The sequence below is a fragment of the Sapajus apella genome, unplaced genomic scaffold, assembly GCF_009761245.1.
Source record: "Sapajus apella isolate SASKATOON/1434 unplaced genomic scaffold, GSC_monkey_1.0 scaffold37, whole genome shotgun sequence".
Taxonomy (NCBI): domain Eukaryota; kingdom Metazoa; phylum Chordata; class Mammalia; order Primates; family Cebidae; genus Sapajus; species Sapajus apella.
In genome coordinates this window covers 1778815-1796960 of record NW_022436977.1, presented here as the reverse complement: position 1 = coordinate 1796960, position 18146 = coordinate 1778815, and the positions used below count along the sequence as shown (strand labels likewise).

Genomic DNA, 18146 nt, shown 5'->3' with positions numbered 1-18146 from the left:
ACACACACACACACACACACACACACACACACACACACACACACAGAGTTAAAATCTCTAAAAGTTTACAAAGTATTTATATATATGTATTTGAATCTATTAAGGAAGCCTACAAATAAACAAAATTAAAATATCAGTTGCTACAAAGACAGGTAATTCTATCAGGTTTGATAAAAAGCCACATCATTTCACAATCATCATGACATAACATTCCTACTTATATATACCATGTATCCCCCTCTCTCTATTTACTAAGCTAAGACAGGAAAAAAGGGAATAAACACAAAGGAAAAGAAGAAAGAAGGGAGAGAAGGAAGAACAACACAAACTCCATGAAGGCAAGGGGCTTTGTTTTGTTAACTGCTGCCTTTCCAGAACCTAAAAAAGTACCCGGCACATAGTAGGCACTCAATAAATATTTACTGAATGAATCTCATTTTTATTTCTGAATTCATATTCTCCCCAGATATGAGGATACAAGATAAAACAGGGGCTTTTTTTTTTTTTACATGCAATATTCAGTCAATGAAAGTAGAGACTTTAAAATTTCCTTTAAAATGTCTCTGAGAAGCTATCAGAATACTATGTATTTTGTTTTGTTGTTTTGTTTTGTTTTTTGACAAAGAGTCTCAGTCACCCAGGCTTGAGTGCAGTGGTACAATCTCAGCTCACTGTAACTTCCGCCTCCTGAGTTCAAAAGATTCTACTGCCTCAACCTTCTGAGTAGCTGGGATTACAAGCACGTGCCACTATGCCCAGTTAATTTTTGTATTTTTAGTAGAGACAGGGCTTCGCCATGTTGGCCAGGCTGGTCTTGAACTCCTAGCCTCGTGACCCACCTGCCTCATCCTCCCAAAGTGCTGGGATTATAGGCATGAGCCACCGCGCTGGCCAGAATACTATGTATTCTGAGTCAGATCAATAAATACTATTTTTGGTATGAGTTAAATTTTTTTCTACAAAACGTAGTAATAATTGCTGAGTTCCAAAGTTTGTGTAGGTTTAAAATAGCAAAATTATAGACAGAGGATTACTAATATAAAAATAACAAAAAAGAACTGTTTTCCTTTCAAAGAGAAAATGATGTGAAAATTGCTTTGACAAAAAAAAATTTTTTTTTACAAACCACTTACAGAATGTATCCCTTCTGACAATTATGAACATAATTTCAACAGCACAAAGGCAAAAAAAAAAAAAAAATCAGATAACATACCTTGCTTAATTTTGCCCCCAAACTGGTCTTCCAAAAGCCCATGGACCACTAATTTATAGATCATGGCTTGAGCGCGTTCCAGATCCGCTAATCCCAGGGCTCTCTTTATGGGTGACCGCATGACTGCTCGCTTCACCATGTGTCGCATCAAGAACTGCAGCGCTGCTCGCATCTCCACATCTTCATGAACAACTGGAGAACTAGCACAGTCTGAGTTGTGGCCATTTTCAGCCAGAACTTTTGGTATCAGCAACAGCTCAGCATATTTACTACAGCCAAGAAGGGCACTAAGTGATTTCATAGCACCAAGGTAAAGATAGGACAGCTGGACTGCTCTAATTTCTGACTGGGCTATGTCATGGTTTTTGGACATGTGTTCATGATTTTTTCTTTTCCCTTCTGTTATCTGATGTTGGAATTCCACACTTGGCAGTGTGGGATCTAAAGAAAATGAAGCAATTTCATTTTCTGATTTGGAGCTTGTGGTACCCTGACTTTTGATGTCATCAGATGTTAAGCCTGTTCGCATATCTAAAGCAGATTCACTCTCAGGTTTCTGCTCAACATCCCCTTTCTCTTCAGATTCATGTCGGTGTTTCTTTTCATGTCGCTTGGTGCTCTGTTTCCCCATGTCTTCATGAATGCCAGTCAGATATGTTAGGTCCAGCAGCACAGAAGCTGTCAGGCCTCGGAATCGCGCCACATCAAACGGCAGTGGTTCACAGGGTTCCAGATTATATAATGGAGTATCACTAGGCGACCAAAAAGTTGGGAAGCTTTAATAAAGATCAGAATGACACAGGAAGAAGCAAGTGAGGGAAAGACAGGAGGAAGATACAGAAAATAATGTAGACAAAATAAGGTGCATCATGTACACAATACAGAGAATAATTTACAGAAACTAGAGAAATCATTACAAACACAGAGAAAAATGAGTCTATTATGAGAAAATGGGGAAATGTGATGCTAAATGCAGAAACAATGAGATGTACATGTGCTTTCAAATAAGAATATCCACTAATATATAATGTGAAGCGGGAGTTAGCAAACTTTCTGTAAGGGGCCAGACGAGAAATAGTTTAGACTCTGCAGGGCACACAGTCTCAGTTGCAACCACTCAACTCTGCCATCATAGTGCAAAAGCAGCCACTGATACAACTAAACAAATGGGTGTGGCTGTATACTGTATACCTTTACTTACAAAAACAGGAGGTTGGTCAGATGCAGTTTGATATAAGCTATTCAGAAAATCTGTATAATAAATCTAGTTTATGATATAGGTAATGGCTATTTGTACCTTATTTCAGAGAGGACTTTATCCCATAAAAAAGTTTACATTGTAGTCTCAATTTCTATATAGTTTAAGCAAAAATATAATTATATATTTCCTGATATTGACAAGAATTTCCTAAAGTTTAAGAATGACATAATTATACAAAATGTAATAAAAAAGGTTTTTCCAGTATAAAGTTTTGTTGTTCTAATATAAATCTTGGTTTTACATTCCCTTCCTAATCTTATTTTCCCCTAGCCTCATTTTTCTTGTTTTAATTTATTAATTTACTTATTTTACTATATGGTATGCATCTTTTCTTTCTTCTTTTTCTATTTTTTTGAGATGGAGTCTCATTCTGTCACCAAGGCTGGAGTGCAGTGGTGAATTCTCAGCTTACTGCAATCTCCGTCTACTGAGTTCAAGAGATCTTCCTGCCTCAACCTCCTGAGTAGCTGGGATTACAGGCACATGCCACCACGCCTGGCTAATTTTTTGTATTTCTAATAGAAACAAGGTTTCGCTATGTTAGCCAGGCTGGCGTCAAATTCCTAACTTCAGGTGATCTACCCACCTCAGCCTCCCAAAATGCTGGTGTACAGGCAGGAGCCAACAAGCCCAGCCTACTGTATGCATCTATATGAGGCATCACAAATCCTTTCTGAAACAAGGCAAAGAATGAGAGGAAAGGTAGACATTTGAATATTATTCTGTAAAGTTGTCATTGGTGTCTTAGTATGATAGAATGGAGGGGAAGGCAGAGTCCATTAACCCCTGAAATTCTGTGTAAAGTTTATGTATATGTATTTTTTGGCTAAGATGATCCACAGCATTCACTAAATTCTGAAATAGCACCACTCCAAAAACACAAAGAACCACTGTTTTAGATATTGTTCCAGTCGAGTATGGTGGATCACACCTATAATCCCAGCACTTTGGGAGGCTGAGGCAGGTGCATCGCCTCAGGTCATGGAGTTCAAGACCAACCTGGGCAAAATGGTGAAAACCCATCTCTACAAAAATACAAAAAAATTAGCCAGGCATGATGGCGGGTGCCTGTAATCCCAGCTACTTGGGAGGCTGAGGCAGGAGAATTGCTTGAACCCAGGAGGCGGAGCCAAGATTGTGTCACTGCACTCCAGCCTGGGTGATAGAGCGAGACTCCATATCAAATAAATAAAATACTGTTCATGTCATATTAACATGTAATTTTACAGGAATCACATTAGGCAGTATAATGAACAGTTACATAATGTCACCAATAAATCTGTATTTTCAAATGATACAATTATATAGAGTCATTAGATAAATGAGTCCCCTTATCAACGAAGATATGTGACAGGATGAGTATCCCTTATCCAAAATGCATGGGATCAGAGGTGTTCTGGATTTGACTTTTTTCTAAATTTTGGAATATTTACATTGTACTTGCCAGCTGAGCATCCCAAATCCAAAAATCCAAAATCTGAAATACTCCAATGAACACCTCCTTTGAGTGAAAACCTGAAACTTTTGGAGCACCAACATGATGCTCAATGGAAATACTCATCGGAGAATTTTGGATTTTGGAGTTTTGGATTTGGGGTGCTCAACTTGCATTTCCTTGTAAATATATGAAATTTGTACTTCTCGTAAATCCCATCTGAATGCAAACACACCTAAAGGCTTTTAAAACCCAGTTTGTAACATATGTATATAACTTTCATATCTATTCAAAATCTTATACACATTGAGGGGATAGAAATATGTGCTTTCATAAAAAGGAAGGATACTTAATATTACAGATAATACATAGCCTAATTTTAGTCAGATCAATATTCAGAGCCTTGCTACCACAAAATGCAATGAATAGATAGCTGGCTGGCTTTTTACTATCCCTGTCAGTGTGTAATGGAAACGATCAAAATGCAAAAAGCCAAATGAAAAATTGGAAGAAAAATTCCAGTGAAACCTATAAACTGATGAGCTTACAATTTCTTCCCCAAAACAAAACAAAAAGATTATATATGTTTAAAATCCACCAGTATTTCAAAGAACATGGGTTTAGAAAATTCTCCTTTAAGAAATTACAGTACAAACACCTAAATGCATGAGAAATATTTTTAAAAATTAACTGGCAGCTAACCTAAAATACATGATTACTCACTGTCCACAGGCAATGGCCTATTTCACCACTAAATACTCGTTTGCTAAAAGTATAACTCAACAGATCATACCTGATAGTAATTTCTGCTTCATCCCATTGGACCTTGGCAGACGTGCTGCCCTCTTTGACCACTCCCAGCAGCGTGGCATGGCGCCCAGTTTGCTTGTGAACACACCGACCTCCAACTCTAAGACCAGCATCAACTCCTCCTATCACAGCCAGCACGGGCCACACCTCTATGCAAAGAGTCCTCAGCTGCGGCTCTGAGAGGTCAGCAAGGCCATGCCTAGTGTGTTTACCTTTCTCTTCCTCTTTGCTCTCCTTCTCATCTCTCATTTCATTTTCCTCTCGGCTCTGAACCGAGCGGCTTTTCTTTAGCTTCTGACCTGACTCTTTAATACATATCTTAATTTTGTGCAGCCTTTCCATCATTTTTTTGTTAATGCAGTAAGTCCAACGGTCTGTTCGGTGAAGTATACGGATGAGCTGAATAGTGGCCTCAGCCAGCACTGCTGCTACTGGACTACAAATAGGGTCTCCCGGAAGTAAGTCTCGGGGTGTGCCACGCATCTGCATATCACAAATTTTCACCTACATAAAAGCAAAGAGAGTGGAAAAGGTGTGCTATTATTAGTTCTTCTTAGACACTATAAATTCTAACATGTGAAATGCCATGTTGAACTAGTATGTGGGTCTCTGCATACATATGAATTATACCAACTGGCCCCCAAAGAGTAAGGAAATGTTACAGATACACTGATGTTAGTAGTAGTATGGTCCACTGGAATAAGCTACCCTGTTATTTAAATTTCCTGTAATTCATGAATTCCAGAGATGTTAGGACCATTTGAAAGATGACTATAGAGACAAAGGCATGTATGACTGACTCAATTTAGTCTAAAATAAGCCTTAAGGATATGCTCATTCTCATCCTCAAGACTCCAGAATAATGAGTCCTGGACATCTTACGTTGTTCAAGGGGTGCAAAAGTAAAATCATAAATCCAGACATTTGGAATAGTCACAATCTGGATACACATTGCAAATAACACACAGAAGTTAAAAGGGGAACAAAACTTGAGTTCAAATCATAACTCTGTATAATCTTGAAAAGTTATTTAATCTAAGCCTTAGCTTTTCATTTAAAAACTGACACTAATAATACCATCTGTCTCTAACAGTTATTTTAAAGATTAAATGAGATTATGCACATAAAGTGCTTATTAATACAGTGCCAGTCACACTGTAAACATTTAAAAAAATAGTTAACTACTATTAGTATTGTGTTTCTCAGAGGTTTTAAAATTTATCACAAAGGCTTCTGGATAGAATAAATTGATTGCTACATAGTCTAAGGCTAAGTGAATTTCTTAAAGGTTCACAGGTGTTAGAAAGCACCAGGCCATCATTTGAACCTGAACATGACAGAACCTACTTTGGGCTGCAAACCTACGTAGGGCAAGGGATGAAATCAGGCACTGGGCTGCATCTTTACTTCATCTTCTGTTCAGTTTTGGCTGCCTGGCTGTCCAATAAACAGTTCCCAGCTAGCCTTAAATTATAATTCCTTGACATTAAAAAAGATTATTTTTAAAAAGACAGAAAAAAAGATAATTTTCATTGTTGAGATTTACCAGGTACAGCAATTTCATTATGGAAATATTATACACGACATAAGTTGAAAGCTTTCCACTACATAATGGCTATAAATTATTAAGACTTGACTTAAGCTACATACTACACATCTACAAGTGAAAGGATGGAGTAGGGCAAAAACCCAAACAAAACAAAAAAAACCACCCACGAGCATAGAGAGATCACAAAGTTTTTCTCAGCCTGGATTTTAGATGAGGTAAAAAAGAAAGTTTACAATGGAGGGTATCCTATTAACACTGTTGTCATGAAGTTCAAATTTACACCATCCACAACACCTGAAAATTCCCCCACCTGAATGAATGAAAGGTAGTTTCTCCATCATGGCTAGAACTCCTATTATTCAGCTGATAGGATCTTACTACACTTAAGATTATTTCTAGATTTCTCTCTCATATTCATAATTCCCAATGAACTAGATTATCCCTTAACTAGTTCCTATAGTTCTTGTAAATGCACATATGTTTGAAAGTTGACTCACTGTATTCAATTGCCAGAATATGAAATAGTGCCTAAATAGTAATACATAGTAAAGGCAATTTCTAAAAATATCCTTCTTCTAGAAGAATACATTACCTAAGTCAGGTACTTTTAATGGGAGAAGAAATAGGTTATTATATTTATAAACTCCTCCTGATGATAAACAATAAAATAACAAATATTCTTAAATAAAGGTTTGAGGCTTCATTACCTTTTCCCCTGGATTGCTACTATAGAACATCACACATGGGTACAATTCTGCTGCATCCACATCTTCAAAAGCTAATTTGGGTTCCTAGAATGTGGCAGTGGTGAGGAAAAGAAAAAAAAAATAGAAATTTTTAAAATTGATAATATCTAACCACATTAGAATCTAAAGCTTTTACAAGACAGAACAAAAGTCACTTGATGAAATTCTCAATTAACCTTGCTAAAAAAGAAAAGTCTACATATAATAAGTGATCATAATTTGTTCATCTGTTTCAAAAAATCTTAGTGGGATTTTACTATCTTCCTTTTGTTTGTTGCTAATAAATGTTATAAGAACCAGAAAGTATTAGAAAAAAAGGAGAGACAAGTATATCATCTGTAAGTTGATTAAATGGCAATTGGACAACTGAGTTGATTATAAGTAGAAACAAGAAAAGTGTAATGCTTGTGAATGGGTTTCAGTACCTCTCCATTTTTCCCAAAAGAAATGGTCCTGGCTTCCATGTCTAACACACAGGTGATGAAATCTCCTTGAGTAAAGCTGGACAATGTGAGAGTCTGTTCTCCATTGTGATAGAGGTTACCACTGTAGGCCCTATAGAGCCACATATCGGAGGTAGTGCGGTGGTTAAAATCATGTACTGGCCAGCGAGAAACTCCAACACATGTGCCTTCATTCCCTCTGTTTTCCTTCACAATATAAAACTAAAATAAAAGTGGGATATTCATTAATACTCAAAAAATCTATTTATATGCTATTAACTGCATTAACCAACACGAAGAATATGTTTATAAATAATAATTATGCATTTATGGGAATATGTTCTTTTAGTGAAAATAACATGAAAATGAAATAATCACATCAATTTAGAAAGATTTTAAAACAAGTTTATTCTTTATCTTGCAGAACATTTAGAATAACCTTTGAATATCTATAGTATTTAAAATAAGCAATTTTAACTTACCACTTAATAATGAAGCTAAGGAAGTATGTATAGTCCAGAAAATTATTAATGAAAAACTTTAATTCTTTACATATAGATTTTTTAACTGCTCTCTTGTGTATACTTCTGTTTACAAAAAGAGTTAATATCACAAGCCTAAGACTAGGTGTTTCGTTTTGTTTTGAATTTTCTAAAGAGATGGGATTTCACTCTGTTGCCCAGGCTGGAGTACAGTAGCATGATCATGACTCACTGAAGCTTCAAATTCCTAGGCTCAAGCAATTCTCCTGCCTCAGTCTTGTAACTAGGTCTACAGGTGTACACCATCATGTCTGGCTAATTTTTTTAAAATTATTTTTTATAGAGATGAGGTCTTGTGATGTTACACAGTCTGGTCTTGAACTCCTGGACTCAAGCAATCCTCCCACCTCAGCCTCCCAAAGTGTTGGGATTACAGGCATAAGCCATTACACCTAGTGGGACTATTTTTCAAAAAGGCATGCTTACAACACGCTAGGCCTTTGGCTAGCATCTGGAAATTTGACTAGTAAACAGTTTCTTATGGTGATTTCAAAAAACAAACAAAAAAAACCCAACTTCTAGTAATAAAGGTGGCTCACTGACCTAGAACATTTAAACAAATAATGTGGTTTATGCTGAATACCTGCTCTCCTTCTGGGAGTGCGAAATTTTGGTGGCAGGTTGAAGGTGTCTATATGACCAACCCCCAGTAAAAACTCTGGGTTCTGCATCTCTAATGGGCTTCTCTAGAAACATCACACATATGTATTTTTCTTGCTGGGGAAAGCTTGTGCTCATGGGAGGGAGAGAACAGGAGGAAGCCTATACATGGATTCCTCCATATCTCATCTGTGTCCTTCCCTTATTAGCTAGCTATATATTCTTATTGCATCATTAGAATAAATCTCAGTTGTGAGTGTATCAACATGAGGAGTCTGACAAGTTCTTCTAGTGAATCGCTGAATGTGAGGGTGGTCTTGGGACTCATGACATAGCAGTGGCAGCAGGGAGATTCACTAGAACAAGCCTGATGCATTAGAACATAGTTAAATATTACTGGGGACAAAGAAAGAGACAAAAGGAAAAGATAAAACTCTGGTACCTAGGTGTCTATGGAGTTACACGTAATATGAAACAGAAGGTGAGCTGCTATCCATTTTGAGAGGCAAAAGTTACAGATGAATTCTTCAGATAAATCCAACCACAAGATAGTTTGCTAGACTCCCCAGATGCTCTTGGCCTTGCCAGCTGAAGTTAGGAAAAAAGAGCAGCTTGGGTAAAAGCTGAGCTGTTCTTTCTTCCAGGAACAACTTCTTTCCTGAAGAGAAAGGGCCCAAATAGTCCCAACAAATGGGCTTTAGATGAGCCAGAGTAGAAAAATTAGCTTGTTAGTTGCTCTCTCCTCCAGTGGGAGGGGAAAGGGTTCAAAAACCCCTGACAGCTTTGAGTATGGGTACAGTGGCTCACACCTGTAATCTTAGCACTTTGGGAGGCGAAGGAGGGAGGACTGCTTGAGGCCAGGAGTTTGAGACCACCTTGAGCAACAGATCAAGACTCCCATCTCTACAAAATCTACAAAAACAAACAAGAATAGAAAGGAACCACTCCGGCTATTTTCTTAAGCTGAGCTGCTGCTAATGCTATAGCAGGTTCTCCCTCTGCCACAATTTACCCTGTAAATGCTAAATTTATTGCTAGGGGTTTGAGTAAACTTAAGATGTTAGAAAGAAGAAGGGAATCTTTTAAAAACAGCTTTGTTTTGGGGCAACTACATCTGGATGTATGAAAAAAAAAAATGAAGCAAAGGCTGGCATGGTGGCTTGCGCCTGTTATCTCAGCACTTTAGGAGGTCGAGGTGGGCGAATCATTTGAGGTCAGAAGTTTGAGTCCAGCCTGGCCATCATGGTGAAACCTCATCTCTACTAATAACACAAAAATTACTGGGGCATGGTGATGAGTGCCTCCACTCCCACCTACTTGGGAGGCTGAGGTAGGAGAATCACTTGAACCTGGGAGGCGGAGGTTGCAGTGAGCCGAGCTTGTGCCACTGCATTCCAGCCTGGGCAACAGGTTACCTCAAAAAATAATAATAATAATTAAGATGCAAAATGTTACAAACTTGTAACTTCATAAATGCTAAAGTATCATCCTGATCAGGGAAAGCTCCAAAAGAAAAACATATTAGTGGGACACAAATTCCTCACTTTTTGTCACCAGCGGGTAGACTGGCATTTAAACTCTATATTAGAAACAAAACAAGTGTTCATAACTGGTGGGTTTTTGCTATGATTTTTTCCTATTTGGAGCCTCTGTGAAAAGGCTCTGAGATAAAAAGAGAGGCAAGCTCTAGATGGACATACAGAGATATGCTTTGAGAGTGTTAAAAAACATTCAGTGGCCAATGAACTCTTATAAAATCGTATGTCTAACACTTAGAGGCTGATGACTTCCCAGCCTAAGTACATTATTTTTGAGTGGGTCAATTTGGACTCCAAGACTGACAAACAAACAAAGCTTAGGAAAGCCTTGTTTTCAAGCCTAGACTTAAAACACTACTGTCTGGTTCTATAACATCTAGGGTTTGTTTTTGTTTTTAAGAGATAGGGTCAGCCAGGCGCGGTGGCTCACACCTGTAATCCCAGCACTTTGGGAGGCTGAGGCCTGGCCAACCAGGAGGGAGGGAGGGAGGGAGGAAGGAAGGAAGGAAAGCAAAGCAAGAAAAATATTTAACATCTGTAATTACTAAATGGGACACATCAACTTCATACAGAGAAAAAACAAAAACTAGCAACTTAGAGAAGCATGGAGGAGTAGGGCGGGCATACGTGACCTCTGTTTTTCAGAGCTATTCCTAAAAGTTCTCTACCTTCCAGGGGGAAAAAAATCTATGTTGAGCAGGGAGGGATGGCTCAAACCTGTAACTGGGAGGCCAAGGTGGGCAGATCACCTGAGGTGAGGAATTCGAGATCAGCCTGGCCAACCTGGCAACACCCTGTCTCTACTAAACATACAAAAAATTAGCCGGGTGTGGTGGCAGGCTCCTGTAGTCCCAGCTACTTGGGAGGCTGGAGCAGGAGAATCGCTTGAATCCAGGAGGCAGAGATTACAGTAAGCCAAGATTGCACCACTGCACTCCAGCCTGGCAACAGAGCCAGACTCCATCTCAACCAAAAAAACAAAACAAAACTATTTTGTCTCAAAGCTGCTGTGAGCACTTTAAATTCAAACTGACTGCTGAATTTCTCATCAAATCTGACAAGTCTGTCAAAAGACCACAGTGGGTAGCTCCAGCTCCTGCAATTTCCACAAAACACCTCAAGATGTCATTCATACTCTTGAGACAGAAATAATGATGCCACAGAAAACAAAATCCTTTAAAACTGACTGCTTTCAGACAGTTCCTCTGAAACCAAGACTCAACTAAATTATTCAGACTGAACTGGGATCAGAGCTGAAGGTCCCACGGGGGCAGGTCACATTGGTGTCATGTTAACCAGTGCTGCGTATTTTATGTTCTGATTAGAGATGCCCTAATAATTATAAATTCTTTGTTTCCAAGGGTAACACATATGCCCTAAGGGATTATATTTCTTGTGTGTGTACCTTATCATGATAACACCTCAGTCCTGGACTGGCCAGAGTTCTGCTGTGCTAAATTGATGCCAGCACATTAATTTAGCACAGCACAACTCTGGCCAGCCCAGGACTGAAAAGTTTTAAAAGTTAAGAAAAAGGCTTAACAATGAAGCCACACGGCTTTTTAAGATACAACTATTGGTTAATAAGTCTGTTGTAACTGGCTAAGTCTAGGACCCCTAAAAGGCATAAGAGCATTACTGGTCAATCTTACCCTGCTGCATGGGGTCCTATTGATAGTTTTATTGTATATACACCATGCCCAAGAGATAGAGGAGTAGACTGTGCAAAAGAAGGGGTTAACACAACAGAGACTACTATCCTTAGAAACGCATGCTTGAGGCCAGGTGCGGTGGCTCACGCCTATAATCCCAACACTTTGGGAGGCCAAGGTAAGTGGATTACCTGAGGTCTGGAGTTCAAGATCAGCCTGGCCAACATGGTGAAACCTTGTCTCTACTAAAATTACCAAAAAAAAAAAAAAAAAATTAGCCAGGTGTGGTAGCAGGCACCTGTAATCCCAGCTACTCGGGAGGCTGAGGCAGAGAACTGCTTGAATCTGGGAGGCAGAGGCTGCAGTGAGCCGACATCATACCACTGCACCACTGTACCACTGCACTCCAGCCTGGGCAACAGAGGAAAAAAAAAAAAGAAATGGTTGGCCTTTGGCTGGCATGGGGGAACTTGACTGGTAAACAGTCCCCTAAACTGATAAAATTTTACCCAACTGATACTGGCTGGCTTATTGTGTCTAGACTGTACAAACAATATGGTTTATGCTAAATACCAGCCTTCCTTCTGGGAATCTAAAATTTTAGTACATGCTAGGCAGAGGGTACCAATATGAAGAGTCCCCTATAAAAACTGTGGACACTGAATCTCTAACGGGATTTCCTAAACAAAAACATCACACACATTGCTTCATTTTCATTGCTAAAGGAAAATGGGTCTGTGTGACTCCTTATGGGAGGGCTACAGTACGACTTTAAACAACCAACCATTTTTAAAATTTTTGAGATAACTTTAGAATTATAAGGGTTACAAAAATAGCACAGAGTTCCTGTATATCTTTCATTTGGTTTCCATTTATATTATCTTACTTAATAACAGAACATTCACATATCCTCATTTTTTTTCAGTCTTTCTACACATTTATTATAAGAACCTGGAAAAAAGAAGGACTCAAAGACAAAATGCTAAAAACTACTTATATTTTCTACGTACCTTCCACTGATAGCACCCAGAAGTTACTCCTGTAGATGCCAATCCATATCCTTTCCCTCCACTGCCATGAGTTAAAATCTGTCCATTCTCCACTAAGCAACACTGAGCTTTCTCTGGGTCAAAGGACACTTCTTGGATAGGAAGATTCTCATCTTCTTCTTCCAACTCTCCCTGCTTCTACCAGAAAAGAAGCTGGGTCAGTATTTTGGAGTAACCCATATCTCAGGTAAGATATATTCTGAGGCTCCTCGGTTTTATTCCACAAATATTTATTATGTATCTACTATGAATCAGTTATTGTTCAGGGCAACAGGAACACAGTGATAAACAGAGCATGGTCCCTGCCCATAAAGAGCTTACAGACCCATTAGTGGACAGAAGACAAATACATAATGCTAGCATTACCGTGGGAGAATAATCAAAATTACATAATAGGCATAGTAGGAACATAAAAGTGTGTCTAACCATGCTTGAGGACAAGGTAATGTTCAAAACAAGGTGACTTCTTAGTTGAGTCCTAAATGATGAGAGGGCAGTAAGCAGCTGGTCAAAGGAGAGACACATTTTAAGGCAGTGTGTTACAGCATGTGCCAATGCATAGAGGTCCAATAGAGTTCAGTGATTTAAAGTAATGATAGACACTGTGTAATGTTTGGAAGACAAGACTGGCAGAAAACAAGTCCAGAAAGAGAAGAAGAAATCAAATCATGGAAAACCTTGTGTGCCATATTAAGTTTGAATTTTACTCTACTGACATTAGGGAGACCTACAAAGAATGAGGTGTGTAGGAGATATCTGATCAGATCCATGCTTTATAAACATCATTTTACCAGGGGTATATAAGACGAAGGCAGAGAGACTGACTAATCAGGATATTGCTGCAAGTTCAGGTAAGAAACAGTAAAGGGGCTGGACCCGGTGGATCATGCCTGTAATCCCAGCACTTTGGCAGGCCAATGTGGGCAGATCACAAGGTCAGGAATTCAAGGTCAGCCTGGCCAGTATGGTGAAACTCCGTCTCTACTAAAAATACAAAAATTAGCCAGGTATGATGGCGCACAGCTGTAGTACCAGTGCCTCAGGAGGTTGAGGCAGAAGAATTGCTTGAACTCGGGAGGCAAAGGTTGCAGTGAGCCGAGATCGTACCACTGCACTCCAGCCTGAGTGACAGAGCAAGACTCTGTCTCAAGAAAAAAAAAAGAAATAGTGAGGGCTTGAATTCATTCATTCATTCATTCATTCAATGTATATTTATTAAGCATCTACTCTGTATGAGGTATCCTATCAGGTCCTTCATATTCAGCAGGGCATTAGGTTTTACTCTCACAGAACTTATATTTTGGAAGAGGGAGAGAAAATAAATAAGAAAATAAAAGGATTAAATGCTAGGCTGAAATTAAAGTAGGTGACATGACAAGAGTGTGTGGCAACTACTCTAGATTGATTAGAGACTCTCTGAAGATATGATAATTGAGAACTGAATGACATATATTTCTGAAAAATTTATCTAGAGGTAATAGCCAGTTTAAAGCCCTAAGGAATGAGCAAGATTACTGTGTTTAGGAAACACAAGAAGAAGGAGGCAAGTTGCCTAGACTTGCTCACTATAGTGAGCAAAGGGGAGAGGACAAGGAACTGTAGATTTTATTCAAAGAATGATGAGAAACCATTGGAGTGTTTTTTGTTTGTTTGTTTTGTTTTTTAAGATGGAGTTTCGCTCTTCTTGCCCAGGCTGGAGTGCAATGGCAATCTTGGCTCAATGCAACCTCCACCTCCCAGATTCAAGCGATTCTCCTGCTTCAGTCTCCAGAGTGGCTGGGATTACAGGCATGCACCACCATGCCTGGCAAAGTTTTTTTTTTTTTTTTTTTTTAGTAGAGGCGGGGTTTCTCCATGTTGGTCAGGCTGCTCTCGAACTCCCGACCTCAGGTGATCTGCCCACCTGAGCCTCCCAAAGTGCTGGGATTACAGGCATGAGCCACTGCGCCCGGCCACCACTGGAGTGTTTTAAGCAGGGGATCAACATGCTCTGATTTATAATTTTAAAAGATCACTCTGGGCCCTATGCAGAGAATGGGCTTTAGGGCATAACAATGGAAGCAGAGAGAAGAGTTAGGAGGTCACTGCAGAGTTCAGGCCTTAGTTCATGGCGTGGAATAGGGTGATGACAGAAGAGATGAGGAGGTAGGCAAATTCAAGTCACATTTTAAAGACAAGCCAACAGAATCTAGAGAAATGGGGGTGAGGAATCAAGTTGACTCCTAGGGTTTTCACTTAAGTAACTCACTAAGAGGCTGGGAAAGTCTGGGGAAGAAACAGAATGTGATGAAACTAAGGGTGCCATTTTTGACATGCTGAGTATGAGATGCCTATTAGACACTTAAGTGATGACACTAGTAGAAGATGGGGATTTAAGTCTAGAATTCAGGGGAAACACCAGAACTTGAATTTAAAATTTGAGAATAAAGAATTGCATATGCATCTGAATAAGGTTTCTTTGAGAAGAAATGGGGATTAATCCAATACTTAGATTGAATAGAACAGTGAGCACCTATAGAATGAGAACAGACCATTCCATCAAGGTAGGAGAAGAACCAGGAAAAGTGCAGGATCATGAAAACCAAGGTAAGAATTAAGGCAAATGGAGAGATGGATTCACAAGCTATGTAAATCAATGGAGGCTAGTGACTACATGCATGGAGGAGAGTCTAGAATTCCCAGGAATTTCAGTTTGGGAAACTAGGTGGATGGTGGCGCTTTCAATCAGAAATGGGACCAAAAAAAGCAGGGGAAGGGTATGAGGGGGAGACACCTGGGCTAGCATTTAAGTTTGGAAGGCACTGCAGAGTGAGCCTTTAAAACTGTAAATCAAAGCATGTTGGTCCTTGCTTTGGGTATGGATGAGACTGCTGGAAAAGCTAAGGCTCAAACTGTGGAACACCAACATTTTGGGACAAAGGCAAGGTAAAAGTGGCACTAAAAAAGAGTTGCTTTCAAAGGGAATCAGCACTGGCAGAGAATGTTAAGGAGATCCAGTAGAAAGCACTTTGAAAACAGAAGGATAGAGTTTCCAGAGGTAAAAGAAGATGTGGGGGAAAAAGGATACACTATATTTAGCAACAAACACTTATCTTTGTTATTTAATTTTGCACTTTGACAGAAGATAAATGGTCGGGTTGAAGAGCTAATGAGAAGTAAGAAAGTGGCTTAAGCATACAGATTAGTCTTCCAAGAATCTTAGTAGTGCAAGACAAGGGAAGACAGAGAAGGCTTTACAGATAAAAACATGATTTAGGAAAGGGGAAACGAGAGTTAAGCATGATTATAAGCTGAGGGGAGGGAATCAGTGGAGAGGGAGACCGAATGCAAAGAGAGGAGATGGAATAAAAGATAGAGCTCGGTGCCTCAGAGGAACAGGCATTTGGTGACAAGTGACAGAATATTCACTTATGCTGTCAAGAAACACCTTTTAGGAAAAATCAATTACCTGTAATTTTATTTCTTGTTCTTTTTCCTTTATCTGAATAGCATGTTTGGCCTGAGCAATGGGTGTCTCCCACATACAATCGGATAGAAGGGAAAATAAGCGCTCAACAATCTGTTTTATTGAAGAAAAAAGAATGATAAAATTTATAAAAAGTAATTTTAAGTATTGTTAGAAAAGCTGTATCATGTTAACTGTAATATTAAGTCACATCTGAAGTTTGATGATACCAATGTTCAACAGCTACTTTTGGTGGATATAAGTTAAATATCACTTTCTAGAAATATTAACCCATTAGAAGCCAGGCACGATGGCTCACGCCTATAATCCCAGCACTTTGGGAAGCTGAGGAGGGTGGATCACCTGAGGCTGGGAGTTTGAGACCAGCCTGGACAACATGGTGAAATCCCATCTCTACTAAAAATACAAAAAATTAACCAGGCATAGTAGCATTTGCCTATAAATCCCAGCTACTTGGAGGCTGAGGCAGAAGAATCACTTGAACCCGGGAGGCAGAGGTTGCAATGAGCTAAGATCGCGCCACTGCACTCACTCCAGACTCGGCGACAGAGCAAGACTCCATCTCAAAAAAAAAAAAAAAAAAATGGAAATATTAACCCGTTAGAAAGCAGGTCCCATTTTGCCTTACTATTTAGACCTCTAATTAGTACAAACACTCACACATTTCTTCCTCTAGAGGTCCAAAGAAATTTCAGATTTTTCTTTCCTTCTGACCTTGCAGAGTATTCTCTAACCCTCTACTTCTCACACCCTATAACTTAATTTTTTTTGCTCTCTCCTTGGGGATAAAATAATAAAGAAAGCAATCCTAAAAGTAAAAGTTACGCTACTGAATAAAAGACACATTTACAACTGAAGAGACTGTAAGTACAGATTTGGGTAAATCATTCTGCAAATATGGAAAATATCTAATAACGTTAAAAATAGAAACCTGGGCCATTTGATCATCTTCAACACCAGATTCACAAGCTGGCAGCACAGCTTCAAGGACATGAAGTGCAAGGAGCCTTGTTCTTAAGTTACCAACCAGAGGAATACCTAGAGGAGAAAAGACATTTTCTTATTATCAATGTGACTTAAATTCAAAGTTAAAATGTACTTGTGGGAAAAAAAAATTCCTGAGGCTGCTAAACATTTAAGGGTGGAAGAAATTTGATTTCAGACTGTTTTCACAAGAATTCTGGGTCCATCCTGTACCCAGCAATGCTTATGAATATATTCACATTTATGCCTCAGTTTTTATGTATACATAATGGGAAAAGCATTGTAAAAAAAGTATCTGTGCCAGATACTATGCTGCACATTTCACATACATATACTCTATTAATCCTCATAAACTGAATTACAGTCCATTTTACTGTTGAGAAAAATAAGGCTAAGAGAATTTAAGTAACTTGACCAAAGCCACACAGGCTCATAGAGGTAGAATTTTAAACAGCTCTGTTAATCTCCAGAGCTCAGGCTTATTATTCCCTCTCATTGCCTCTCCTCGTCCATGCACTGACTGTCTCATAGGTATTGTTAGGGTCAACAGGGAGTAAACAAGCTGTACTTTTCTAAGGTAAGCCAAGGGCTGGGTGTGGTGACTCACGCCTATAATCCTGGCACTTTGGGTGGCTGAGGTGGGCAAATCACTTAAGACCAGGAGTTTGAGACCAGCCTGGCCAACATAGTGAAACTCTATCTTTACTAAAACTACAAAAATCAGCTGGGACTGGTGGTGCACACCTGTGATCCCAGCTACTTGGGAGGCTGAGGCACGAGGATTGCTTGAGCCCGGGATGGGGAAGTTGCAGTGAATTGAGATCACATCACTGCACTCCAGCCTAGGCAACACAGTCA

General features: G+C 39.2%; 1 protein-coding gene across 12 annotated transcripts in view; it reads right to left on the bottom strand.

Annotated features, from left to right (window-relative positions):
- Positions 1–18146, bottom strand: part of HERC1 (HECT and RLD domain containing E3 ubiquitin protein ligase family member 1) — a 234247-nt gene that overhangs the window by 60782 nt on the left and 155319 nt on the right. For 10 of the 12 annotated variants that reach the window (XM_032297748.1, XM_032297756.1, XM_032297752.1 and 7 more), the window contains 7 exons: positions 17236–17342; positions 16287–16397; positions 12800–12976; positions 7440–7679; positions 6976–7059; positions 4703–5223; positions 1214–1989 (listed from right to left, as the gene is read on the bottom strand). In XM_032297748.1, coding sequence (XP_032153639.1) covers positions 1214–1989; positions 4703–5223; positions 6976–7059; positions 7440–7679; positions 12800–12976; positions 16287–16397; positions 17236–17342 — 2016 coding nt within the window. The remainder of the gene's footprint in view (positions 1–1213; positions 1990–4702; positions 5224–6975; positions 7060–7439; positions 7680–12799; positions 12977–16286; positions 16398–17235; positions 17343–18146) is intronic. The other 2 variants (XM_032297753.1, XM_032297751.1) reach the window with 2 other exon arrangements.